The following is a 26,999-nucleotide window of genomic DNA, read 5'->3' on the forward strand; positions in this document are numbered from 1 at the left end:
AGCCCAGGATGGGCACGTTCGTGAACAGCCATTGGAGAGTTGAAATGTAAAATGAGGTTGGAGTGTCGGAGATACATGCGAGCTTGTCTTGGTTGTGCAAAAGCAGCTCTGTAGGAAAACGGGGGTGGAGAGGAAAATAATAAGTGCGTAATCAGAGTAATTTCTTTCCCAAACAGCACAGTTCAGAAAGCCGGTAGGTGTTGGAGAGAACTGCTGTTGGTGGTCAAGCTCTCGAAGACAGTGGATTATATGATATTGACTTGCAGACCTCTCTGTTTATGGATTTCCGGTCTTGTAGGTCACACTTGCTAGAGGAAAGAGAATATATACAATTAAGAGCATTTCGTGGAGGATCTTAAGAACCTTGAGGTGATAATTGCATTTCAGTGACGGTGTTACTTCAAACCCTTGAAATAAACCAGGGAGCAATCTTACACACACACTCTTCTCTTTTGAATATAAGTCTAAAAGAAGAGAGTCAGGGGCTTCCCTGGTGGCGCAGTGGATGAGAGTCCGCCTGCCGATGCAGGGGACGCGGCTTCGTGCCCTGGTCTGGGAAGATCCCACATGCCGCGGAGCGGCTGAGTCCCTGAGCCATGGCTGCTGAGCCTGTGTGTACGGAGCCTGTGCTCCACAACGGGAGAGGCCGCAACAGTGAGAGGCCCGCGTACTGCAAAAAAATAAAAAAAATAAGAGAGTCAGTCAAAAAATTGGGTATAAGTTTCCCATCACTGAACGTTGTCTGGCCCATTGTGAAGTTCCTGTTGCATTTCTCACTTGTGCCCCCGAGGTTAAGAGAAGCGTCGCTGTTCCTGAGTCCAAGCTTGTACTGCTCACCACACGAGACAGGCCAGTAAATTGAGAGACGAGGTGTTGGAGCAAGGAATAATGACTTTATTCAGAAAGCCAGCAGACCGGGAAGATGGTGGACTCATGTCCCAAAGACCCATCTGCCCTGAGTTAGAATTCAAGCTGCTTTTATACTAAAAGGGGAGGGGCTGAAGTCCTGCTACTGGTCAGAATTTCTTCCTTCTTGCAGCCATTCACAGGTGGGCCTGATGAGGCTTTCCTGTGAGCGCAACAGAGGTATTTTAGCTTAACACTCATTGCACCGGAGGCAGGGTTCCCGGAGATGGGCCATTATGTATTGTTTAAGCTTATGGGCAACATCCCTTTGGTGATTAACTTGCAGCAAAAGCAGTAGAATACAAAGGTTAAACTAAGAGAAACAGGTCTAATATGGAGTCAGATTGGTTCTTCCCTGTGAGATCGTACGGGTCCCCCACGCTCTGTTTCTCCAGGTGCTGTCCAATATCGATGAGCTGTTCAGTAGGAGAGAGCTTTCTGCGGCCCCGGATCCCGGATGGCCGGATTGCTTCAATAGCGGGGTGTTTGTCTTCCAACCTTCCCTGGAGACGCACGGCCTCTTGCTGCGGCATGCCACGGACCATGGCAGCTTTGACGGTAGGTGAAGGGCAGCTGGACATTTGTGGGAGAGAATAGGGCCTGAACACATCCCTCTGCCCCACCGACAGCTATAGTCCCCACCACCCCGTATCTGTGAGCGGCAAGTTAAAGTTGGGGATTGAAGAACAAGTGCAGGAAGAGATGAAGATATAAGTAAGTAAGTACACAGTAGAGAGGACCGTTGACAATATCTTCGATGGGTAGAAGGGAGAACTCCTCAGTCCTGATCACATAGGATGTGTGGACAACCTTTCTTTAAAGGGCCCGATAGGCGACTTCCCTGGTGGTCCAGTGGTGAGGACTCCGCACTTCCACTTCCGGGGGCACGGGTTCCATCCCTGGTTGGGGAACTACGATCCCGCAAACCTCGCGGCGCAGCCAAAATAAAATAAAAAAGGACCAGGTGATTAATGTTTTCAGCATCGTGGGGCGTCTCATCTCTGTGACAGATATTTATCCCTGTCGTTGTAGGGTGAAATCAGCCATTGACAGGACTTAAATGAGCGTGAATGTGTTCCAATAAAACTTTATTTACAAAAATGGGTGCAAGCCTTCGTTGGCCAACCGCGATATAGAATAAAGGGGAGAATGAACTGAAACCAGACAGTTGCCTGAACAGGCGTTAGTCCATGGGAAAAATACTAGAATTTTTGTAATGGGAAAGAAAATGGTAGACTATTGAAAAATTGGAATGTAGATTGGTGCAGCCACTGTGGAAAACGGGATGGAGTTTCCTCAAAAAACTAAAACGAGAACTGCCATATGATCTAGCAATTCCACTTCTGGGCATATATCCAAAAAAAACCCAGAAACGCTAATTTGTAAAGACACGTGCACCCCAGTGTTCATAGCAACACTATTTACAGTAGTCAAGCTATTGAAGCAACATCAGTGTCCACAGATGAGTAGATAAAAGAGATGTGGCATCTACACAATGGAATATTACTCAGCCATGAAAAAGAATGAAATATTGCCATTTGCAGCAGCATGGATGGACTTGGAGGGCATGATGCTAAATGAAACAAGTCAGAGAAAGACAAATGCTGTATGCTGTATGGTATCACTTATATGTGGATCTAAAAAATACAACAAACTAGTGAATATAACAGAAAAGAAGCAGACTCATAAATACAGAGAACAAATGAGTGTTTATCAGTGGTGATGGGGGGCAGAATAGGGATGGGGGATTAAGAGGTACAAACTATTAGGTATAAAATAAGCTACAGGGACATATTGTACAACACTGGGGACAGAGCCAAGATTTTATAATGTCTATAAATGGAGTATAATGTCTAAAAGATTGTGATCACTGTATTATACACCTGTAACTTACATACTATTGTACAGCAGCTATACCTCAATAAAGACATAATAATAAACATTGATAGGAAAAAGAAAATAAAAATTCCTTCTAGGTAAGGACGAGGTAACAAAGTTGGCAAAATTGATGGGAACAGCGATTGTCAATACCAGATAGAATTCCCTGGGGAGGGGTGGAGAATTTTGGAGACCGTGTGCGATTTTATTATTAATTGTTTGCACCATCGGTGGAGAATTCTGGAGAGACTATGCACTTTTTATTTTTATTTCATTTTATTTTCTTTGTTTGGCTGCTTTGGGTCTTAGTTGTGGCACGCAGGATCTTTGGTTGAGCTGTGGATTCTTCTTTGTGGCATGCGGGCTTCTCTCTAGTTGTGGCGTTTGTGTTTTTTTTTTTCCTGTCTCTAATTGTGGTGTGCGGGGTCCAGAGCACATGAGCTCTGTAGTTTGCAGCACATGGGCTCTCTCGTTGAGGTGTGCGAGCTCAGTAGTTGTAGCGCGTGGGCTTAGTTGCCCCATGGCATGTGGGATCTTGGTTCCCGGACAGGGATCATACCTGCATCCCCTGCATTGGAAGGCAGATTCTTTACTGCTGGACCACCCAGGAAGTCCCAAGACTATGCACTTTTTAAGTGAATGGAGTGGGTTATCCGTCACTTTTGAGACAACGACCATGTTTTAGTGGGTTGAGAGAGGAAATGTAATTTGTGCGCTGGGATACCCGTGTCTTTCCATGAAGTCTTCAAACATGTCTTGCATTCTCCTGGTGCACTGTACCATTCTTTATTAACTTCTTTGTCTGTTTGTTAACTCTCTAGGGGCAGACCAAGGCTTGTTGAACAGTTTCTTCAGCAACTGGTCCACAGCAGACATCCAGAAACACTTGCCATTCATTTATAACTTGAGTAGCAACACGGCCTACACCTACAGCCCTGCTTTCAAACAGTGAGTTTCATGCCAAGCCCAATTCTTCTAGACCTGGTCAACCATCCTCTCTCAGAATCTAATATCACCTTTTGGCATTTTGAAGGAAAAGAAAAAAACCAGATCATCCTGCTCGCTTATTTATTGCTTTACATGATAGGTCATCAAGGCAGCTAGGCTTAATGAGAGTGGTTCCCAAAGTGTTGCCCAGGGCACCCCCAGGGGTTCCCTGCCCCTCTCTCAAGGGTCTTTGAAGTCAAAGCGACTTTTAAAAACTTAATTTTAACATGTCATTTTCATCTTTTCACTCTTGTTTTCTCATAATTGGACAGTGGGATTTTACAGAAATGCCATGACATGATGTGATAAAAAAGCATTGTACTGAATGCAGGTGGACATATGAGAAACCAACCGTCTCCTCGTAAAACAGGCAGTGTCACTCGTTTTACAAATTTTTAAAAATATGGTTATATAGAGAGTTATATTTTATGAAAAGATACGAAAGATGTGGCATTTTACGCATTTTAAAAAATATATATAGTTATAGTTTATGAAGAGATATGAAAGATGTCACTTTTTATACATTTAAAAGGTATATAGTAATATATAGTTATAGTTACACTTTATGAAAAAATATAAAAGTTATGTTAACATACAATGGGCCCACGGTTTTTTAATGAGTTGGTACATGGGTTTTCTAATTTCTCAGTTTTAACCTCTGTGGCGGTGAATATGGACAGATGGAATCCACGTGAACAAACATTTTTTGTTCCTCTGTGATTTGTAAGAATGTCGAGAGGTCCTAGAACCAAATGTGTGAGATCCACTGCTCTGGGGGACATTGTTATAAGTGAAAATGGAAAATCTGAGAAGATTTTGAGCGTGCTTTTTTAATAGGGGCTGCACTGCCCCCAAGGAGGCAGACACTGGTTTGTGGGGTGTAAAGCCATCATATCCTTTTTAATGTAAAAAGCACGGCTGTACCTACAGAATGTCGATATACAAGGCAAATACGATATTAAAATGTCATAGGAAAGCAATGAAGAAAAAATTGTTTAAAAAGTTTCGAGGTTGGTGAGAGTGGTGATAATGAAAAAAAAAAAGTCGAGAGGGTAAACTTCACCATCTTGTACAAGAAGCCAGTTTCCTGGTCTGCAGCTTGCGTTATCTACTATAAAATCAACTTTTAAAGTTTTTATCGTTTTCAGGATAAGATGATTTGGGCTACGGTACTGCCCATCTTTCTAAAAGACTCCTGATTTCTTCTTCCCGTTTTGGGGAACATCCCAAGTGAGTTATGATTATGTTTCTTGGTCTGTGGAAAATGAAAGGCTGCAAACGTGGATTGATGAAGCAGTTATTTTTACCGCAAGTCTAGGCGGTCGTTAATGACAGGATCGTCCATAACTCGTTGAGATGCATCTTTACGTCCCGCTGTCTGTGATGAGTCCTGTGGTTGTCACAGGCTCTCTGTGTGTGGTCACTTCCAAGAGGAAGGCCGGATGCTTTGTGTTTCCTCCTCAGATTCGGCTCGAGCGTGAAGGTGGTCCACTTTTTGGGGTCCACGAAGCCTTGGAACTACAAGTACAATCCCCAGACGGGCTCCATCTTGGAGGAGGGCTCTGGGTCTGTCAGCCAGCATCAGACGTCCTTCCTTAACCTCTGGTGGGGGATTTACCACCGCAGCATTCTGCCTCTTTATGAAAATATCCTGCACGAGGACGAACAGACATCTCCAGGACACACGGTAAGCACACAATACCCTTGACATCCAAGAGTTCAGACCGGGGATAAACTCTCCGTGATCCACACCTGTGGGTTGTCTTCAAATACACGTTCCTCCCTCTTTTTTTGGAGTCTCTTCTCATTTTTGTTTATAAGTGGTTTTATTCTTTTTTAAAAATTAATTAAGTTATTTATTTTTGGCTGCGTTGGGTCTTCGTTGCTACACGCGGGCTTTCTCTAGTTGCGGCGAGTGGGGGCTACTCTTCGCTGTGGTGCACGAGCTTCTCATTGCGGTGGCTTCTCTTGTTGCGGTGCACGGGCTCTAGGTGTGCGGGTTAAGCAGTTGTGGCTCGCGGGCTCTAGAGCGCAGGCTCAGTAGTTGTGGCGCACGGGCTTAGTTGCTCCGTGGCATGTGGGCTCTTCCCGGACCAGGGGTCGAACCCGTGTCCCCTGCGTTAGCAGGTGGATTCTTGACCTCTCTGCCCGCAGGGAAGTCCCTCTTCTCATTTTTTATGTTTTAGGAAAGACAGATTTAGGATATCTTAAGCAATTATCAAGTTATATTTTTATTTATTTATTTTTAAAATGTCACTTTTTATTCCAAATTCTTTTTTTCTGGCTTACGGGATCTTAGTTCCCTGACCAGGGATTGAACCCACCCCCTCAGCAGTGAAAGTGCAGAGTCCTAACCGCTGGACCGCCAGGGAATTCCTCACCAAGTTACATATTTTAAAAAAATCTGTCAAGGCCTACATTAATGAAAGAAATAAGGTTTTTTAAAAGTTCAATGTCTATAGACATGTTCATTAAAAAAGGACGGAATTAGAAGATAGTAAATAATGTTGATACACACCAGGAAGGGCTCAGGCAAGGAAAGATACGTCATTTCGTCGCAAGAAAGAAAGACCATAGTTGGAAGTTAATGGCCAGCCAAACTTTAGGTCTTGTGCTAGTTTTCCTTCTGCGTCTACATCCTATATTTAATGCAGGAGGATGCTGAAAGAGGCAGGCAACATTTTTTTTTTTTTTTGGTGTAAAACCGTAAATGTTTCATGAGCAGAATTGCTGCTGTGATTTAACAGGGCTGATGCATAAAAATAATTATTTATGTTATGTTTTTTTTTTTAATTTTATTTTTTATTTTATTTTTTTAAAAATAATTATTTAAATTAGCCGCCTTCATCAGAGAAAGAGCCACTCACAGATTACGTGGCTAAAGATGATTGATTACAAATGTCATTGGAGGGGGCATTTTCCACTTTCCCTCCTCGATTGAAGTAGCATTCGGAGGTGGTTTCTTTTTTTATTTAATTTAATTTATTTTTATTTTTGGCCGCGTTGGGTCTTCATTGCTGTGTGCAAGCTTTCTCTAGTGGTGGCGAGCAGGGGCTACTCTTCGTTGCGGTGCGCGGGCTTCTCATTGCGGTGGCTTCTCTGGCTGCGGAGCACGGGCTCTAGGCGCCCGGGCTTCAGTAGTTGTGGCACGCGGGCTCAGTAGTTGTGGCTTGCGGGCTGTAGAGCGCAGGCTCAGTAGTTGTGGTGCACGGGCTTAGTTGCTCCATGGCATGTGGGATCTTCCCGGACCAGGGCTCGAACCCATGTTCACTGCATTGGCAGGCGGATTCTTAACCACTGCGCCACCAGCGAAGCCCCATTTGATTTTTTATAACTGTAACCCTACATGCTCTCCATAGTAGAGTTTCTGCAGTGAATTTTTTTTTTTTTTGGCTGCAACTGGTCTTAATTGTGGCCTGTGGGATCTTTAGTTGTGGCACTCGGACTTCTTAGTTGTGGCATGCATGCAGGATCTAGTTCCCCGACCAGGGATCGAAGCCGGGCCCCCTTCGTTGTGAGCGCGGAATCTTACCCACTGGACCACCAGGGAAGTCCCTCTGCAGTGGACTTAACAGGGAGGCACCTGCCTTGCCAAAGACCTTTTATTTTTAATTTTATTTATTTATTTTCGGTACGCGGGCCTCTCACTGTTGTGGCCTCTCCCGTTGCGGGGCACAGGCTCCGGATGCGCAGGCTCAGCGGCCCTGGCTCACGGGCCCAGCCGCTCCGCGGCATGTGGGATCTTCCCAGACCGGGGCACGAACCCGTGTCCCCTGCATCGGCAGGCGGACTCTCAACCACTGCGCCACCAGGGAAGCCCCAAAGACCTTTTAAAATAAGGTCCCAGGAAATTTTATTTCCTGGTCAGTTTTTGACTAGTGCATGTATCGGTACAACGGAGTGCAGTGTCCGCAGATGCTTGCGTTGGGATCTTGAAACGAGTTCACATTTTAGCGTTTTTACTATGGTTTCTGTTTGGTGCACCTGGGTGCTGCTTTTCAAGAGAACTAAAGCTTTCTCTGACCATGCGACACGAATGAGTAGGAGTTTATTCAGATTCTTGATAGGAAGTTGCTGTTCTTTTCTGCAAAGCAGTATGCGAGGTACTGGGTTGGCTAGGAAGGAAAATAAGACCAAGTCAGGTGGTTCTAAGAGTGAAACGTGGAGACCCTGTGCCTGGGGGTCCTTCCTACCTGGAGCAGTAATGTGAACGCGGATGTCGGCACTGGGGACCACTGGCCACACGGGAGGGGATGGGCAGCGGGAGATTGGCAAAGATGTCAGGAGGACCTTGCTAACTGTGAATACCTTTTCTTGCAGTCTCACCTCGGGGGCGCTGGGGTGCCTTGTTCAAGTTCAGCGCCCACTGCTGAGGGGTCGTGTGCAAATGCTGTGCCCCGCTCCAGGGAGCCCTGTACCAATTGGGCGGAGGGGCCCCGCCAGCCTTGGCCTGAGAGCACCATGGTGGTGGTGGAGGAGACCCCCGCTTCGCCTGACGCATGCCCTGTGGAAGATGTAAGTATGTGCTCTTCGCACCGGTGCGATGGGGACACAGACGCTGGTTCCCCCGCGAGGTGAAGAAGAGAGGATGCTCCCCGGGGTCCCGGGGAGGGGCTGGGGGGACGGGAGGAACCTGTCTTCAGTTTGCTCTGTGGTATTAGGGCCTCCTGAGTTTCTTTAGAGAAAATGGCAAAATTGCACGTCACAGTAAAGCCAATGACAGCTGCATCTAATCCCTGGAAGCTGGAAATGCTGCCTTATATGGAAACGGGGTCTTTGCAGGCGGGATTGAGTTAAGGACCTTGACGTGGGGACGTGGTCCTGGCTTATCCGGGGAGGACACAGTGTCGTCACGAGGGTTCTCCTAAGAGGGAGGCGAAAGGAAGGTTGATGAGATGGGAGAGAAGCAGGAGTGAGACGGGGAGCGATGGAAAGATGTGAGCTTCTGGCTTTGAAGGTGTACGGGAGCCACAGGTGCCTCTATGAGCTGGAAGAGGCGAAGAAATGGGCCATTGGCTAGAACCTCCAGAAGGAACTCAGCCTTGCCAAGGACAGCTGCCCAGTGAGACCCAGCGTGGACGTCTGACCTCCAGAACTGCTAACGTCATCAGTCTGCATTGGTTTTTTTTTGTTTTGCTTTTCACACTTCCTGAAGGTTGATTCTTTTGCCAGGTGCAGCCCTAAGCACTGTACGGTATACTGTTCCTGTTCAGCAGCACCAGAGCACAATTCTTGTGTCCATTTTTTAAAACTAATTTCTTTTAGTGTGTCGTTGCTTTACAATGTTGCGTGAGTTTCTGCTGTACAGCTAAGTGAATCAACTCTACGTATCCATATATCCCCTCTTTTTTGGACTCCCTTCCCGTTTAGGTCACCACAGAGCACTGAGTAGAGTTCCCTGTGCTCTACAGTAGGTTCTCATTAGTTATCTATTTTATATATAGTAGTGTATGTATGTCCATTCCAATCTCCCAATTCATCCCACCCCACCTTCCCTCCCCCCCGGTAACCATAAGTGTGTTCTCTACATCTGTGTCTCTGTTTCTGCTTTGCAAATAAGTTCATCTGTATCATCTTTCTAGATTCCACATAGCAGCGATATTACACGATATTTGATTCTCTTTTTCTGACTGACTTCACTCTGTATGACAGTCTCTAGGTCCATCCATGTCTCTGCAAATGGCACTATTTCGTTCTTTTTTATGCCTGAGTAATATTCCATTGTATATATGTGCCACATCTTTATCCACTCCTCTGTTGATGGACATTTAGGTTGCTTCCATGTCCTGGCTACTGTAAGCAGTGCTGCAGTGAACATAGGGGTGCATGTGGCTTTTCTAATTATGGTTTGCTCTGGGTTTATGCCCAGGAGTGGGCTTGCTGGGTCATATGGGTAAATACTGTTAGTATTTTGAGGAACGTCCATCCTGTTCTCCACACTGGCTGCACCAGTTGACATTCCTACCAACAGTGCAGGAGGGTTCCCTTTTCTCCGCATGCTTGCTAGTATTTATTGTTTGTACATTTTTTGATGATGGCATTGTAAGCCAACTAGTTTGTGTCTCTAAAAATGAGAAGGTCATTGCCCTTCTATAATGAAGAGGTGCTTTTTTGTGGTGTGTGTGTGTGTATATTTCATTATTTTGCACTCCCAGGCCATCTTTGCAATTAATTATGCAGCATTGCTGCCACCTACCGGCCGTCCATTGAATGATTCACTCTGGGTTCTTTATTTTGGGGATTTGGAACCAGTCCAAAAAACCAAAAAACGATTATTTTCATAAATGCCTGTAACTGCGGAAGAGCTGGGTGTCTGGATCTGGGATCCTTATTCCAAGTAGCAGCCTTTGTATGTATAGTCATGGCAGTGTCGAGGAGTAGGTCTCCGTTTTCAAAAGTTGAATATCTCGGGCTTCCCTGGTGGCGCAGTGGTTGAGAGTCCGCCTGCCGATGCAGGGGACACGGGTTCGTGCCCCGGTCCGGGAGGATCCCACATGCCGCGGAGCGGCTGGGCCCGTGAGCCATGGCCGCTGAACCTGCGCGTCCGGAGCCTGTGCTCCGCAACGGGAGAGGCCACAGCAGTGAGAGGCCCGCGTGCTGCAAAAAAAAAAAAAAAAAGTTGAATATCTCATTTATTTCCCATATAAAGGCATGTGTTAGATAAACATTTTTTGCAGTTTGTTATCTTCTCAGCCAAGTGTCCTGTCCTGTAGCCTCTTGGGTTGGGAAATGCAGTTAGTGGAAAGATTAGGGATGCCTTTCCTTGTTTTTTTGAAGTTGTTGGCTGTTTTTGCTATGGTTAATTTCTAAATGGTATCCTTGGATGAAAAAAAGTACCTAGTTTAGACCAATTTGTTAATGTTTCCTATATGAGGAGTGGGTTTTGTTTACCTTTTAGGAAATCTGTCTCTAAATCAGGGTCATAAAGCTCATCACCTCTGATGTCTTATGGATTTTTTATTCTTTTTACATTCTAGTATATAATTGATCTGGAATTGATGTTACGTGATGAATGAGTTTGGGGTCCACATACATCACTGTTATGTGTGGATCTGTAATGAACTCAGCATGGTTTGCAGTCAAAACTGTTACATCTCCACTGCTTTGTCATGTCTCCTTGGCCATCAGTCAGATACTCACATGTTACTAGGTGGCTCTGTTTTTGGAGTCGCTAATCCTATGGGTTCCTCCCCCCCTTGGGAAATGGTATATACGTATATTTTTAAAATTGAAGTATAGTTGATTTACAGTGTTGTGTTGGTTTCAGGTGTACAACAAAGTGATTCAGTCATACATACATATATATATATATATATACACACACACATATATATATATACATATATATATATATACTTTTTCAGATTCATTTCCATTATAGGTTATTATAAGATAATGAATATAGCTTCCTGTGCTAAACAGTAGGTCCTTGTTTATCGATTTTATATATAGTAATGTGTGTCTGCTAATCCCAAACTCTTAATTTATCCCCCCCCTTCCCCTTCGGTAACTGTACGTTTGTTTTCTATGTCTGTGAGTCTGTTTCTGTTTTGTAAATAGGTTCATTTGTACCGTTTTTTTAGATTCTGCATATAAGTGATATCATATGGTACTTGTCTTTCTCTGTCTGACTTACTTCACTCACTATGACAATCTCTACTTGCATCTATGTTGCTGCAAATGGCGTTATTTCATTCTTTTTTATGGCTGAGTAATATTCCATTGTATATATGTACCACGTCTTATATATGTACACGTCTTCTTTATCCAATCATCTGTCGGTGGACAGTTAGGCTGCTTCCACGTCTTGTGAATAGTGCTGCTGTGAACATGGGGGTGCATGTGTCTTCTCAAATTAGAGTTTTCATCTTTTCTGGATACATGCCCAGGAGCGGAATTGCTGGATCATATGGTAACTCTGTTTTTAGTTTCTTAAGGAATCTCCATCCTCTTCTCCGTAGTGGCTGCACCCATTTACATTCCCACCAAGGGGATGGAATTCTTACTTGGCAATTCCCTTACAGTGACACTCAGAAGACGTTTCAAAATCACCTGACTTCCATTATTTCTCCAAGAATTCATCTCCCAGTCTTATGTTTATACATTTGAAGGTCATATGTCTTTTTGGTCTGCTTTTAACATCTTTCTCTTAGGCTCTGGTTTTTATCATAATGACTTTTTATTATCATTTGAATTTACCCTATTTGGGTTTGCAGCACTTATTGAAACTGTCTTCCTTCTGCCCATTCTTTCTCTGTCTGTGTCTCTCTCCTCTTCCCACTTCCCTATCCTTCTGTGATTCCCATGACATCTACAGTAGGAATTTCATCGCATCCCATGTGTCTGTGACACACTTCTCCCATCTGTCTTCCCGTGCTTCCGTCTACTGGCCTGTTAACCAGTCTTCTCTTTGGCTGTGTCTAATCAGCTGTTAAACCCACATCCTGCACACTTTATTTCAACTATCGTGTTTTTAGTCCACATAAACGCCAAATGTTTACGAGGGGGTTTTCAGTACTCCCTTGAAACTCTCCAACTTGTCCCATCATTTAAAGTATTTTCCACGTTCAGTTACAGTCTGTGTGCCGTCCACCATACATCTGCGTCTCACGTGGATCTGGCTTTGTGCTTTGATTTCGTTTTTCTCTTGATTTTCACGCCTTTGGTCTTGTCTCACTGCGTGCTGGTTGATTTCTGATTGACTGCAAGACATTGTGTATGGAAAAATGGCAGGGATCCTCTGAGGCTCTGAATCACAGGATCACCCAGAGAGCATTTCTTTTTTTTTTTTTTTGCAGTACGCGGGCCTCTCGCTGTTGTGGCCTCTCCCGTTGCGGAGCACAGGCTCCGGACATGCAGGCTCAGCGGCCATGGCTCACGGGCCCAGCCGCTCCGCGGCATGTGGGATCTTCCCAGACCGGGGCACGAACCCGTGTCCCCTGCGTTGGCAGGCAGACTCAGAGAGCATTTCTTATGTGTTGTTTTTCTTTTTTCAGCAGGAAGTTTTCATAGAGATGGTTTGCCCACACGCTATTAGAGGTTGAGTTGGAGTGAAATTGGGTTTTGGTGTTTGTGAAGGTTGGTCTTTTGCTGGTTCTCTTTTCAGTGGAGTCCTAAATGAAAGCTTGTGTTTAGAGTGTCCCTCTTGGATACCTCATTATTTATGGGCTCCTCAGGGCTATAGCCTTTCAGTTGCCTCGAGGGGAAATAAAAGAAATATGTGTGTGTGTGTGTGTGTGTGTATGTATATATATATATATTTTTTTTTGGTCTAGAATTTTAAGTTGCTTTTGGCAGGAGGTTTACCGGGAAACAAGTAGCTTCACCCATTGATGAAAGTGGAAAAATCCCTCTTCGGTTCTCGAATAGATTTGTATATTTACACTTTTTAGTTTTCACCACCTCTTGCAGTCATAACGTTCACAAGATGATAGCCCATGATGCAAAGGAGTGTGTCTTCATCATGTGTCCTAAACTTACCTGCTCGGGCTGTGTATGTGAGCACTCTGTGTCTGTCTGTTGGCGGTCCATTCCCTGCACAGTCTGGCTTTACGATGCTCTCTTTCTGCTTTCATCTTTCTGGGCTTAGAGTCACTGGATTCTCAAGCTACTTTCCATCCTTCAGCTGCTCTGTCTTCTTTGACCTGAGAATCCTCTGAACTGTTTCCAATCTCAGAGTCTCTCTTTTCAAGGTGACCCAAGCTTGCAGCAGCTAGTTAGGGGTGTGGATCAGTGAAATAGTGATCATCTAAGGAGAAAAATAAATGCAGAAGTCACATTTTACGTAGGTGTGTTCGTAAGCCTGCCAGCCATTGGCTGAAAGGCTGGCATTGCACCATCATATTATCAAATCCTTGTCTTTGAATTCTCTCCTGGCTTTCTGCACATGTGAAGAAAGACGTCCCTATTTGTGGCTAGGAAGAGTAAGGGGAATATTTACTATTACTGTTTCAGTTTATATTTTAGTTGTTAATGTTCATTGTTTTTTTTTCTCTTTTTTTTATTGAAGTATAGTTGATGTACAATGTTGTGTTAGTTTCAAGTGTACAGCAATTAAACATATATATGTATATATATATTTTTTATATTCTTTTCCATTATAGCTTATTACAAGATATTGAATATAGTTCCCTGTGCTATACAGTAAACTCTTGTTGTTCACCTATTTTATATATAGTAGTTTGCATCTGTGTCTAGGGGTCTCGTTCAGAAGTTTGTATCTACGTCTAGGGGTCTTGTTCAGAAATGTTAGCGTGAGTTGACATAACTTCTTTTCCTGTTTAAATTTGTAAGAGCCTAACACATCTGCAGAAGACAAGTGGAAAAGTTGTATTATTAGTTCATCCTTTCTTATCAAGTAAATGACCCTGAGTTAAATCTCTTCCAAGGAAGGATAAAGTTTCATGATGGCCCACGTGGAATTTATTTATGTGTTCTTTCTTGAGAGAAATTAAGCTGACAAAATTGACATTTTCCCTAATCCGGTTCAACTAATCTTTCTGAGATTACTCACATCTGTTGGCAATTAACCGTTTGCCAGGCCAACTGCTTCATTTGTCTGTTACATCAAGTGTCCGTGCTGTGTATGATTAAAGAACTTGAGTTTCAGAGACAGTAAGTAATTTATCCAGTTTCTTTTTTTCAATGGGTGTTAGGATTCAAACTAGAAAATTCCACTACCCAACCCTGATTGGATGAGGAAATTATTTATTTTTATGGTATTTATTATTTGTAGATAGTGCAATTATCTCATTCGTCATTTTTTTTCCCCTAAAGGTTGTTTTGGTGTTTTGTACACCAGGGAGACTTAGGATGCATTAATGATGTGGATTGAATAGGGCTCGTAGAGGGCTTGGTAGTCAGAGAGGTGTGAATTCAAATCCCCCCTCTCTCACTTGCTACGTCTGGCATGTTTAACGAGTATCTCTGTCTGAAAGTTCAACTTTTCCTCAGTAAGAGAAGGGATCAGACTCTCTACGTCATGGGGTTGTTGTGAGATTAAAAGGAATAATGCGTAACAAGTTTATGAGTTTAATTTAGGAACCAGTGTTGAACACCTAATGAAAAGGAGCTGTTATTATCCTGGCCTTTCATGTTTTGGATAAAGTTATCATTTTATTTTTTACTGTAATTATTAGAACTTAATTTTATTTTTGGCTTTCACGTACATAATCAAGATCAGGAAGAATGAGCCCATATTTTTTGTTTTTATTTTTTTTTTAATATTTTATTGAATTATAGTTGATTTCCAGTGTTGTGTTAATTTCTGCTGTACGGCGAAGTGGTTGTTATACATGTATCTGTTCTTTTTCATATTCTTTTCCATGATGGTTTATCACAAGATATTGAACATAGTTCCCTGTGCTCTACAGTAGGACCTTGTCATTTATCCATCCTATATATAATAGTTTGCATCTGCTAATCCCAAGCTCCTGATCAATCCCTCCCCCGCAACCTTGGCAACCACCGGTCTGTTCTCTGTATCTGTGAGCCTGTTTCTGTTTTATAGATAAGTTCATGAGTGTCATATTGTAGATTCCACATGTAAGTGATATCATGCGATATTTGTCTTTCTGTCTGACTCACTTCACTGAGTGTGATCATCTCTAGGTCCATCCATGTTGCTGCAAATGGCATGATTTTGTTCCTTTTTATGAGCCTGTATTTTAATTGGCACTTTCAAGTTGACGAGAGAGAAAAAGCGAAATTTAAAAAGAGCGACTTTATGAACACAGTGTTCTCGTCTACGTTAAAAATGTTTTTACTGAATTTCACCAAAAATGTGCTTTTGTGCACTTTTTACTGCCAACTTACTTCAGTTTCCTGATGTCCTCCTTTACCTCTGCCTCAGGACATTTGCACGTGCGTGCTGTCCTGCTTTTCTCACCATTGTCTCTTTCTCCCCACGTCTCCTGCTCATCTTTCAAACTTTGTTCCAGATGTTACTGCTTCAGGAGTCCTTACCCCTCCTGACGAGGTCGATCTGACCTTGATAAACCTGCCCTTGGTTCTCTGTCATTTTCCTTTGCAGAATTTTACAGGATTGTCATCTTATAGTTGTTATTGGTGGGACATTCATCTCTCTCCTTAGACAGTAAGCTGCATGAGGGTGGCCCACTCTTTGGTCTTCCTACTTCACCCTCTGTGAATATCCTTTGGACGTATACATAGGTGCCTCCGTTAATACAGGGATGACCTGCCCTTTCTCCGAAACGGGAAAGCTGGTACCAGAGATTTGGGAGCTGGGAGTATGAGTTGCCAGCCTCCGCGTCAGGTCAACTCACTCAGAATCTCTGGGGCAGTGGCTGGGGAATCTGCTTTCCCAGCATGGAGACTGGTTTAGCTCTGTCTGACCGCCACAGTCGGGGTCAGCCCAGCCCACGACACGATTCCTGCCGTGTGTTTGCCGTGAGGATGGGCAGCTGTGTCCACGTTCTCTTCTCTGTAGTTACATCGCTGGAGCCTTTGGACTTGAATGGGCTCCAGCCTGGGGGCACGGCCTCGGCCCCCAACCCTGAATTCATCGGGGTGGGCTAGCTACTGTAAGAAATAGCCCCCCAAATACATACAAGTGTATTTCTGGTGCGTGTCACACTCAGCCCAGGCGGTAAAGCTGTGCTGTGGTCCATGCGGTCTTGCGGGGATCCAGGATTCCTCCCCTTGGCCTCTGCTCCATCACCATCCAAGGAAGCCCTTGTCCACGGCGGCTCCTTAAGAAAGGGTTAGGCTCCCACGAGGAAGCCACCCACCGCCTGTAATGCATTAAGTCGTGTCCTGTGCCTCTGGGATGATCTTTGCTACGTACCACCCTTGGGAGAGCTGAGAAACTAGTCGCTCAAATGGTTTTCCGTAGGGTTTCGTTTTCCTGTGGAATTCCGGCTGAAATTGGAAGAGGTTGTCTGCCAAGGGACATTGCTCTTCACCTGACCTGTGGGGACAGAGGGTAGGAAACGGGTCCCCCACCTCAGCACCCAGTCTGGGGCGGACTCAGATCACATCTCCTCAACGCCGTGGGTGAGAATTCATCACGTGGTCCTGCTTAGATGCAAGGAGCCCAAGACGAAGCAGCAGACACAGGCGTTGGCGAGCTCCTCTGAGCCATATTTGCCGTATTTGGAGGCAGAAAAGCATCGATTGGGTGTTTGTATTTGCACGAAGGGTTGTCCTAACTTGGCGTTTGCTCTTTTTTTTTAGATGATAGGTTGGCCGGAAATGGAGACTTCCGCTGGAGTGATGTGTGACCCGTTGTCACCACCCTCCACCCAATTCGCAGACTTCACAGGGACCCAAACCAGCTCGGTATAACTCACTTCTGTTTCTTTCTAATTCTTTCTTTTTTTTTTCCTGTACCACACAGCATACGGGATCCTAGTTCCCTGACTAGGGATCGAATCTGCGCCCCCTGCCTTGGAAGTTCAGGGTCTTAACCACTGGACCTCCTGGGAATTCCCTGCTTCTCCTTCTTAAGCATGGCCGTGTCTCTGCATGCCTGTCCATCGACCACCAGAGGAGATGCCCCATGGGCTTCTTCACCATCCCGTGACCTTTCTAAATGGTTTTTCCATTGTGTTGTGATGAGTCTCTTTATTTTCGAGGTGGATAGGAGACCTGGTTGTCTATTCAGATTTTCTTTCCCTCCTCCATCACTGAGTTTTGTGTTGGTCCTTTGGTCATTCTCTTATATCTTGCTTTAGGAAGACTCAGAAAAGAAAAAGATACAACATCAAAATGGCCTATATGTCTTCCTTAATTTTTGTTAAGTTTTCGGGACAACTTTGCACCCGTGTTTCATGTCACTGTTCAAAGGCTTTCCCTTTTTTTTCCCCCGCTAAATCTACCCGAATGAATCTGGGCTTTTGTTCCCAGGCATCCTCAGAAGATTAAATCCAGACAGACTCTTAATCTCGCTGGCAGACCATCTTAGTCAAGTGCTTCCGTAGACATTTGGTCTAAACTAATTGCCCCTCTCTGAAAAGTATTTTTGTTGCTGTTTTAAAATTTTTACTAGAGTTGATTTACAATGTTGTGTTCGTTTCAGCTGTACAGCAAAGCAAATCTGTTATACATACACATAGATCCACTCTTTTTTAGATTCTTTTCCCATATAGGTCATTACAGAGTATTGAGTAGAGTTCCCTGTGCTCTACGGTAGGTCCTTATTAGTTATCTAGTTTATATATAGCAGTGTGTATGTGTCAATCCCAGTCTCCTGATTTGAAAATTTAACCTTTACGTTGCATGACAAATGTCAGCATCTCATCTTGTGCAAGAGAAAGCTGGGGAGAAGTTTAGAGTGGCAGAGCACACTCAATGACTTATTTATTTAGCACAACCCATTCGTTTGGTCTTATTTTCCCAGGAAAAAGAGTTCTCTGTCATTTTGGTTAAGACTGCGGTCCTGTGAAGCCCCCTGCAGACTAACGATGGAACGGTTATGTTTCTAGCAGCCCGTGGAGAGCGCGGAAGGTGGCCCGCCTCAGGAAGCCTTGGAGCCACGCCGGGAGCCCCCTGTGGATGTCACCAGGGACCCCAGTCTCCAGGATGCTTTGGAGGTGGTGTCCTCATTGTCTGCCTTGTCCAGCTCTCCTGATGGACGCTGTGCGCTAACTCAGGGGCCGGCTGCGTACACGCACTGGCGTTACCCCCATTTCAAGCCTCGCTTGTGGAGAGAAGAGTCCGCCTGCTTCTCCCGCTGCCTGAGACCCGTTTGTCTTGCGTTTGCCCGCGGTGGTCGGTCCACCCTCTTTCCTGTCCTCTGCTCTGATCATCACGCCCGTTCTCTCTTCAGAAGCTGTTCTGCAAAAGTTAATTGACGTTATGGGGCTGTGCTGTGTTTTCCCGCAAAGTGAGCTTGGAAGTTCATGCACACTGTCTAAAAAGACGAGCATAAAAGCTGGGAAATTTGGTGGTGGGGGAACCTTTCAATCCAAATCGAGCATGCGTTGATTTCTTCTTGAAGAAGGAAGTAAAAGATGCTTTCTTCGTGACTCTCCGTCTTACAGATGCTCTGGCCTTAAACTTCAGGCTGTGCGATGATGCTTTTAATGATGATGAAATGCTTTCATTTCTCTCTAACCATGATCTAGTAATAATACCTTTTGGTCTTTTAGAGCAAATACAGCTCTAGAGGTGAGTGTTGGGTGTAGGATGAAAATTCGTGTTGATTTTTTGGATTGGGTTTTTGTCTGTTGAGGCTGCGGTAACAGAAACACCATAGTCTGGGTAGCTTATGAACAATAAGAAATGGATTTCTTGGTGTCTGGTGAGAGCCCACTTCCTGGCTCACAGAGGGTGTCTTGTTGCTGGTTCCTCACATGGAGGAAGGGGTGAGGGAGCTCTCTGGGGTCGCTCTTCTTTTGAATTTATTTTTTAATTGAGATATAGTTGAATGTGTCCCATTCTTTCCAGAAAGTTTTCATTCCCGGGAACTCACGGAGCCCCAGTCCAAGCGCTCTTAGCGGGGAAACGTGCTGAGTTATCCTGGAAAAGATCTTGTTTTCACTCTTGCAGTTTCTTTGAGCAACACGTTGGCAATGTTTCAATAAACTGTGCGGGGATGAGTGGAGAAAGCAGAACCTTATATGTAAAAACTCTTTGAAAGCATCGTGGCAGATAAACAGTGGAGAAAGTGTTGCATGCCTAGTGGATAGAAACAGTAGCATAACTGTCTGGTGTCCAGTACTGTCCACCCCCCAGCCCCCCTTTTGCTGATCTATTTGCGTGCCAACCAAAAGTCAGGTGTGTGTGTGTGTGTGTGTGTGTGTGTGTGTGTACACATTTGCGTATTTATAATTTTCCTCATACGTATCCTTTAAGAAGATGGAAACCCTGCCATGGCAAGAAAAAAAAACGATTTAAATTAGTATTGAAATGGTCTTGCCAGGCTGTCCAAAATGTCATACACTTTATTTACACAATATGAACCTTTTCTTCATTTCACGTAGTTTGGTTACACACAGGGATACAGAACGTGTTTTTTTTTTTTTTTTTAACTTTTATTTTGGAGTAGAGTTGATTAACGATGTTGTGATAGTCTCAGGTATACAGCACACTGATTCCATTATACAGAGATCAGTATCTATTCTTTTTTCAAATACTTTTCCCATTTAGGTTGTGATGTAATATTGAGCAGAGTTCCCTGTGCTCTACAGGAGGTCCTTGTTGGTTATCCATTTTAATTATAGCAGATGCAGAACCTTTTTTTGGTGGGTGGAAAGATTAAGATGATCATATAAGTGTGTGTGAAAGGGTTTAGTGGCTAGACATTAAAACAAGTCTTAGGAACAAGTGGACACAAGTACAATGATAAAGTATAAAATTTCAAAAAAGTCAGACCAACAACGCATCTTCTTGTCAGAAGGTTGTATTAAATTCAGCGTGTGGTTTGTTCAGAAGCAAAGTGTCAGCACCGTCTCCCTGAGACGTGGTGAGGTTTGTCCGTGGAACCGATTGCTCAGCCAGGTGGATGCCCGGGCCGGCTTTCACTCTCTGACGACGGTTTTTCTAACACCGTCTCCTGTGGGCTTGTCTTCCCTAGGTGGACCTGGCCATCTCCGTCTCCGAGATTTCCATCGAAGAAAAGGCACTGAGTCCCGATGAGGAGCGGAGGAAGTGGGAGGAGGGACGCATCGATTACCTGGGGAAGGATGCGTTTGTCCGGATTCAGGAGAAGCTGGACCGCTTCCTGCAGTGATGGCGCCATGGCGTTGGGTGGCCCTGTTCCATGAACATCTCGAGTCCTTTCCGAGGGAAAGACTCTTCCACGATGTGCCTCTCTTTATGGTTGACCAGCTTGAGTGCCTCATGTCAGTCACGTGGTCCATCCAAAACCCAGCTCAAAGGCCTGTGTGACCCCAGCTACCCATGCCTCCTGGGGGTTCCCCAGGAGGTTGCATCTCCTTACACCTTGTTGGCAAAAGGGAACAGGAATAACCTTCTGGTCAACCCTGGGTCTCTGGTCTTGCTTGAAGGAGCTCAGGATTCTGCCCTGGGCAGGTCCTGCCGTGTCCGTCCTACGTAGGGTTAGATGTCACTGCAGAGTTTCTGTCCCAGTGCCCGTAACACGAGGAGAGGTATTGAGTGCCCTGGGAGCCTTTATTCAGTGCCTTGGGACTTTGCAGAATGAAAAGTCCTTCCTGTGAAGACGAAGCAAACGTTCGGATGCCTTGAGCGTGACTCCAGTGTGGACTTTCCCAAGCATGGCTGAGAAACACCACAGCTGTGGTTCCTCTTCGGCAAAAATACCCAAGAGGACTTGCAAGTGCATTGACAGATGCCCCGTGGAGATGTGTCAGAGATATTTGGAAGGAAGATTCCAGCTGGCTTGGGAGAGGTGACCGCTTCCAGACTGGTTGACCTACTGGTGTAGAAGAACCCAGGGTTTACGCTGAGGGGTGTCTGGTGGCCACGTGCTCACGGTAGCCGGATTTGGTCGAGTCTGTTTCGAGGCAAACCTGTATGTGGCCCCGGACACCAGGCTGCCCTGTGCTGGGTCACACTACCTCACTTCACAGTATGGAGTCACTGTGCTCTCCAAGCCGTGCCAACTCGGTTCTTTCGGGACAGTTCTCCGTTTGATGACACTAGACGCTTTATCCCATGAGAAAGCCTCACCTCCAGAAGCATCCGGAAATGAATGCGGTATGTTGGAGTTTCTCCCAGGGTCATTGTTGGTTGCCACCGTAGGATAATTAAAGCCGGATGTCAGTCGCTGTACTGAAGAGAAGGAAATGTAGTTTTTAAATGTTGGAATGGTTTATCACACGTGTGCAATTGAAAATCATGAGTTCATTAGACACAGGTGTGGAAGAAGCCTGAGAGGGCTGTGTTCAAATCCATCTGAGGTCTGGGTGGACTTCTGGGGTTCGTTGTGGCATTCACTTGTGTGAGGTGTGAGCTATGGAGGGGGTTGTTTCTTTTTATCTATGGCTGAATGATCGGTCGTCTTGGTTGGTTTCACACAGATGATGCTTCAGGGGCTACTTGGAAATAGCCCTAGGGACATAGTCCTTGGGTGGGTTGCATGGGGTGATCACCAACCATTAGAGTTATCCCGTAACTTTGTGTTGGGGAAGGAACGTCTGTGCTCTGAGCCATACTGTTGGACTAGAAGAAACGGGAGCCTGAGTCTGGCATCCGTGAGAGGAGGGTTCCAGGAGATGAACATCTGAGTCCGGTCCAGCTTCTCTGGAGAAGAGGATTCTCCAGTGCCTATGGTCGATCGCACATTGGCTTAAAGTGTACGCTTAAAATGGACTTCTGCTGTGCATCCTAGGGTCAGTCCTCACGTTTGGACAAAGGCTAGCGCACTGCAATTAAAACTTTAAGACAGCAGTGGGGTCTCCTTCGGATGTGTGTTGGGGTGTGTTCTGAGCCATTGGGATAACACAGGAATGGGACGCCTTCGTCCTGCCATGAACTTAAATAACCAAATGGGTTTTTTCAGAATGGATGGTAGCAGTAAAATGAGTAGAACTGTTTACTTCTTACCCTCGGAAATCTCATAAGTTCTCTCCAGGCATGCTGCCTACTCTCCTAGCATTGACTTGTCCATTTCACCCATCCATCCATCCATCCACCTATCTGTCATCAATCTATCCATCCATCATCTATCCATCCTTTCATCCATCCATCCATCCATCATCCATCTATCCACCCATCACATGGTTTTTTGAGTTCTCTCCAAATGGCAGGCACTCTGACACGTGCTCAATGAATACATGAGAACGTACAAGAACCTGTAAGAACATTTTAACGACGTCTAAGTGATATCCACCCAAGAGGTGTACTACGAGGTTATTTCCTGAAGAATGCCAGTGCCAGGATTTGGGCTGTGTAATGTCAGGACTGCAGAATGAACATAAGTTGAATCTTTGAGAGATGTGATTTGACCTATACTATCACTAATATTTTGGTACATAGGAGTTTTTTTTAAAAAAAAAAACACATTTAATTGTTCTAGAAATATTATCCAGTTATTTTGGGGCAGGATGAAATGGCAGGTGAAGAAGAAGCATTTCCAGATGCATTGACCTGGCCAGCTGGATTAAGGTGTGTAGATTTACAGGAACACAGCAAGTATTTTTGTTATTCACGGTCACTTGGTCAAATCCTGGCGCTGAATGCACAGGAGTTATCCTAATGCTGCTGAGTTTCGGTGTGGAAATGCAAACAGCTTGAACTAAAATAGGGTTTCTTTTAGCCACCACACCTGAATTAGGAAAAGTAGACCAATTCTTCCCGATTTCATAGACCTCTGCCCTTTAGAGTACCATGCCGTTTTTACCTTAGTGTCTTAAGGTAATGTCTTATATACCACTACTGTCTTAGTACGTTTTGTTGTTCGGGGTTTTTTTTTTGGAAATTTATTTATTTTATACAGCAGATTCTTATTAGTTATCTGTTTTATACATATTGGTGTGTACATGTCAATCCCAATCGCCCAATTCATCCCACCACCACCACCCAACCCCCGCTTTCCCCCCTTGGTGTCCGTACGTTTGTTCTCTACGTCTGTGTCTCTCTTTCTGCCCTGCAAACCGGTTCATCTGTACCATTTTTCTAGGTTCCACATATATGTGTTAGCATACGATATTTGTTTTTCTCTGACTTACTTCACTCTGTATGACAGTCAGTAGACAGCACCGATTGTTAACCAAGGTAATGAGCAGAGAGAATCAGCAAGTTTACTATAATAATCAAATTGTATGATTTAAAAAAGGGGAAAAAATGGGAAGGAAATCGCAAAAAGAGGTGGCATATGTATACATATAACTGCTTCACTTTGTTGTACAGCAGAAACTGACACAACATTGTAAAGCAACTATATGCCAATTAAATTTTTTTAAAAGTTAAAAAAAAACACAACCTAGCACTGGACTGTCGCCAGAACAAACCGCTAATCGGGGAGAGAAAGATGGGACTTGATGTCACGTAGACACTCACACAGCTTGGGGATGGGGACAGACATTCAGAACACGGAACAGGATGGGCTAGTGCACAGCACGGTGATGAAAGCTGACGATACTGTATTACGAACTCGGAAGTCGCTAGGAGAGTAGATCTTAAAAGTTCTCATCACCAAAAAGAAAGGGCAACTATGTGACCTGGTGGAGGTGTGAGCTCATGCTTGGTGGTGACCGTTTGGCGAGATTTATAAACATGAAATCAGGGCTTCCCTGGTGGCGCAGTGGTTGAGAGTCCGCCTGCCGATGCAGGGGTCGTGGGTTCGTGCCCCGGTCCAGGAAGATCCCACATGCCGCGGAGCGGCTGGGCCCGTGAGCCATGGCCGCTGAGCCTGTGCGTCCGGAGCCTGTGCTCCGCAACGGGAGAGGCCACAACAGTGAGAGGCCCGCGTACCGCAAAGAAAAACCCCATGAAATCAGGACTTCCCTGCTGGTCCAGTGGTGAAGACCCCGAGCTTCCAATGCAGGGGGCGCAGGTTGGATCCCTGGTCAGGGAACTAGGGTCCCACATGCCATGCAGTGTGGCCTAAAAATAAATAAATGGATCACAGAATTTCAAAAGTAAATAAATACATGAAATCATTATGTTGCAGCCTTCAACTTACACCATGTTTGCACGTCAATGGTAATAGAGCTGGGGAAGAAAGAAAAAACAAATCACACGCATTGGTCTCTGGTGGGTCCCCCAGTCTGCGTGATACATGCACGGATTTCCTGGTGGGGTTAGTTAACTCTGCCGGCTTGTTGCTGCTTGTTATGCGAAATAACTTTTCTAGAAGGCCACTCCTTGGTATCAACAAAACGCACAAAAATATTTCTCTGGCCAAGTGCTTTGTAGGAAATGTTGAAAGACATGTCCTTTTAGAGCAGTTTCTCAAGGACCTTTTTTTACCCCCTGCCTTTTCCTGTAAGTTCTTGGAATGAGTCCTTTACTAAGTCATCCAAGAACTATTTTTCGATTATTTACTGTTCAAGGAACCAGGAACCTCTACAAGAGATTTGTAAAAATATAACCTTGGCAGTTTGGGAAAAGACAGTAGGAAAACAAGTTGGGAAGAAACCTTATACTGCTTCCTTTTCAAAGCAATCTGCTCCGGTAGGTGTCCTTCTAAGAGACAGAAGAGGAGAGACACAGACACAGAGGAGAAGCCCCAGGAAGACAGAGGCAGAGACGGGAGGGATGCGGCCACAAGCCCAGGGACGCCTGGAGCCCCCAGAAGCTGGAAGAGGCGGGAAGGACCCTCCCCTGGAGCCTCTGGAGGGAGTGCGGCCCTGAGACACCTTGACCTCAGACGTCTGGCCTCCAGGATGGGGGAGGATGGACTTACAGTGTTTAAAGCCTCTGGTTTGTGGTCATTTATTACAACCACCCCAGGAAACTAATACACACACTGTCAGCCTGTCTAGATCTCAGCTCTTCATCAAGACTGTGTCCTCCTCCAGAAAAGCTTTTCTAGACCTTCCAGGTTTCAGTAGTGGGCCAAGACCAGTATAGAAAGCGCCCAGTATTGGGGACCAGATGTGTACCAAGCATTTGATGTCCCTGATTATTTCATCTTCCAATACCCTGGGCATGGGCACCTACTATTTCCCGTAAGGGTTTGACCAAGTGCAAAGGCAATGCCTTAGAGAAAGGATGGTCTTTTCAACAAATGATGCTGAGACCACTGGACATCCATAGGCCAAATGATACAGCTTGATAGAGGACTCTTAGAACGCTTGGGTGGGTCTTCTTGAGCTGCCATAACAAAGCACCCCAGACCGGGTCCCTCGAACAACAGACATTTATTTCCCCCTGTCCTGGAGGCTGGAAGTCCGAGATCCAGGCGTGGGTAGGGTTGGTTCCTCCTGAGGTGTCTCTGTTGGGCGTGTAGATGGCCGTCTTCTCCCTGTGTCCTCACAAGCAGAAGTGAGGACATCTGAGCGAGACGGATGGATGGCACCCATGCCCGTATTCTGGTTACCATGGTTACTCTATTACTAGAGCTGGATGGTTGAGGGGAAACAGGTAAAGGGCACATAGAAGCTCTGGTGTGATTTTTATTTCCTACAACTGCACGTGAATCTATAATTATCTCAATGTAAGAAAGTTTATAAAAAGAAAATAGACAGCTGTATACATCTCATGCTATAGTGGCGTCAACTGAACTTGAGTTTCAGGGATGAACCCAAAGACATCATGATGAAGAAACAGAACAAGAAATTTGCACCCAAGACTGCTTGCTTCCAAACTCATATTTTTAACCACCCTGGAAAAAAAATAATAAAACCCAGTGGATGAGGGTTCTGATTTCTCCATATTCTCACCAACACTTGTCATTTTTTTTTTTTTATTCTAACCATCCAAATGGGCATGAAGTGGTATCTCACTCTGGTTCTGATTTGTAGTTCTCTAATAAGTAACGATGTTGAGCATCTTTTCATGTGCGTATTGGCCATTCCTGTCATCTTTAGTAAAATATCTGTTGACATCTTTTGCCCATTTATTAGATCATTTGTCTTATTTTTTAAAAATTTTTATTGGACTATAGTTGATTTATAATGTTGTGTTAGTTTCAGGTGTACAGCAAAGTGAATCAGTTGTACATATACATATATCCACTCTTTTTTTCATTTGTCTTATTATTGAGTTGCATTCGTTTGCGAATATTTTCTCCCAGTCTGCAGTATATCTTTTCATTTTCTTAATGAGTGCTTTGAAATTTGATAAACTCTAATCCACCCCGACAGATCAGGCTTTTGCTACCTTATCTAGAAAATTCCTTCCTAACCTAAGAGGACAAAGATTCTCTCCTAAGTTTTCTTTGGCAAGTTTTGTCGATTTGTCTCTTCTGTGTGGGTCTCTGGTGCATTTTGAGCTCATTTCTGTGCACGGTGTGATAAGGAGCTAAATTTGTCCTTTCGCATATTTTGAAAATCCAATTATGTCAACACCGTCTGCTGAATCCTCCACTGCGTGTTTTAACAGGCTGCCAAAGCTCTGTGAAATTTCCCTAGTTTGGACATTTGAGTGGGTTCCCCAGACCCTGCAGAGCATACTCACACTCCTGCAAAGCTTTCCTTTAGAGGTATTGATGGGGGAAAAAAAGTACAACCTAAAAGGTGAGAATTATGCTTTATTCAGTGGACTTTGTGAGGATGGAAGCCCTGGACACAGGTTCTCAGATCGCTCTGAAGGACTGTTCCCAAGAGGTCCGGGAGGAGCCTGGATAGATAGGAAATTAAAAATAATAATAATAATAATAATAATAATCCCAGATAGCT

The 26,999-nt window shown here is 44.7% G+C and overlaps 1 protein-coding gene across 9 annotated transcripts in view; it reads left to right on the forward strand.

Moving 5' to 3' along the window:
- Nucleotides 1–22,104, forward strand: part of GYG2 (glycogenin 2) — a 35,703-nt gene extending 13,599 nt beyond the window's left edge. For 5 of the 9 annotated variants that reach the window (XM_033420253.2, XM_049704891.1, XM_033420258.2 and 2 more), the window contains exons 5-11: nt 1,302–1,464; nt 3,606–3,732; nt 5,236–5,458; nt 8,092–8,286; nt 16,966–17,070; nt 18,216–18,323; nt 20,309–22,104. In XM_033420253.2, the coding sequence (XP_033276144.2) occupies nt 1,302–1,464; nt 3,606–3,732; nt 5,236–5,458; nt 8,092–8,286; nt 16,966–17,070; nt 18,216–18,323; nt 20,309–20,464 (1,077 nt within the window). In that variant the 3' untranslated portion in view covers nt 20,465–22,104. Of the gene's footprint in view, nt 1–1,301; nt 1,465–3,605; nt 3,733–5,235; nt 5,459–8,091; nt 8,287–16,624; nt 16,715–16,965; nt 17,071–18,215; nt 18,324–20,308 lie in introns of those variants that run through there. The other 4 variants (XM_033420254.2, XR_007474850.1, XM_033420255.2 and 1 more) reach the window with 4 other exon arrangements.
- The last annotated feature ends 4,895 nt before the right edge of the window (nt 22,105–26,999 follow it).

The sequence above is a fragment of the Orcinus orca genome, chromosome X, assembly GCF_937001465.1.
Source record: "Orcinus orca chromosome X, mOrcOrc1.1, whole genome shotgun sequence".
NCBI classification, from domain to species: domain Eukaryota; kingdom Metazoa; phylum Chordata; class Mammalia; order Artiodactyla; family Delphinidae; genus Orcinus; species Orcinus orca.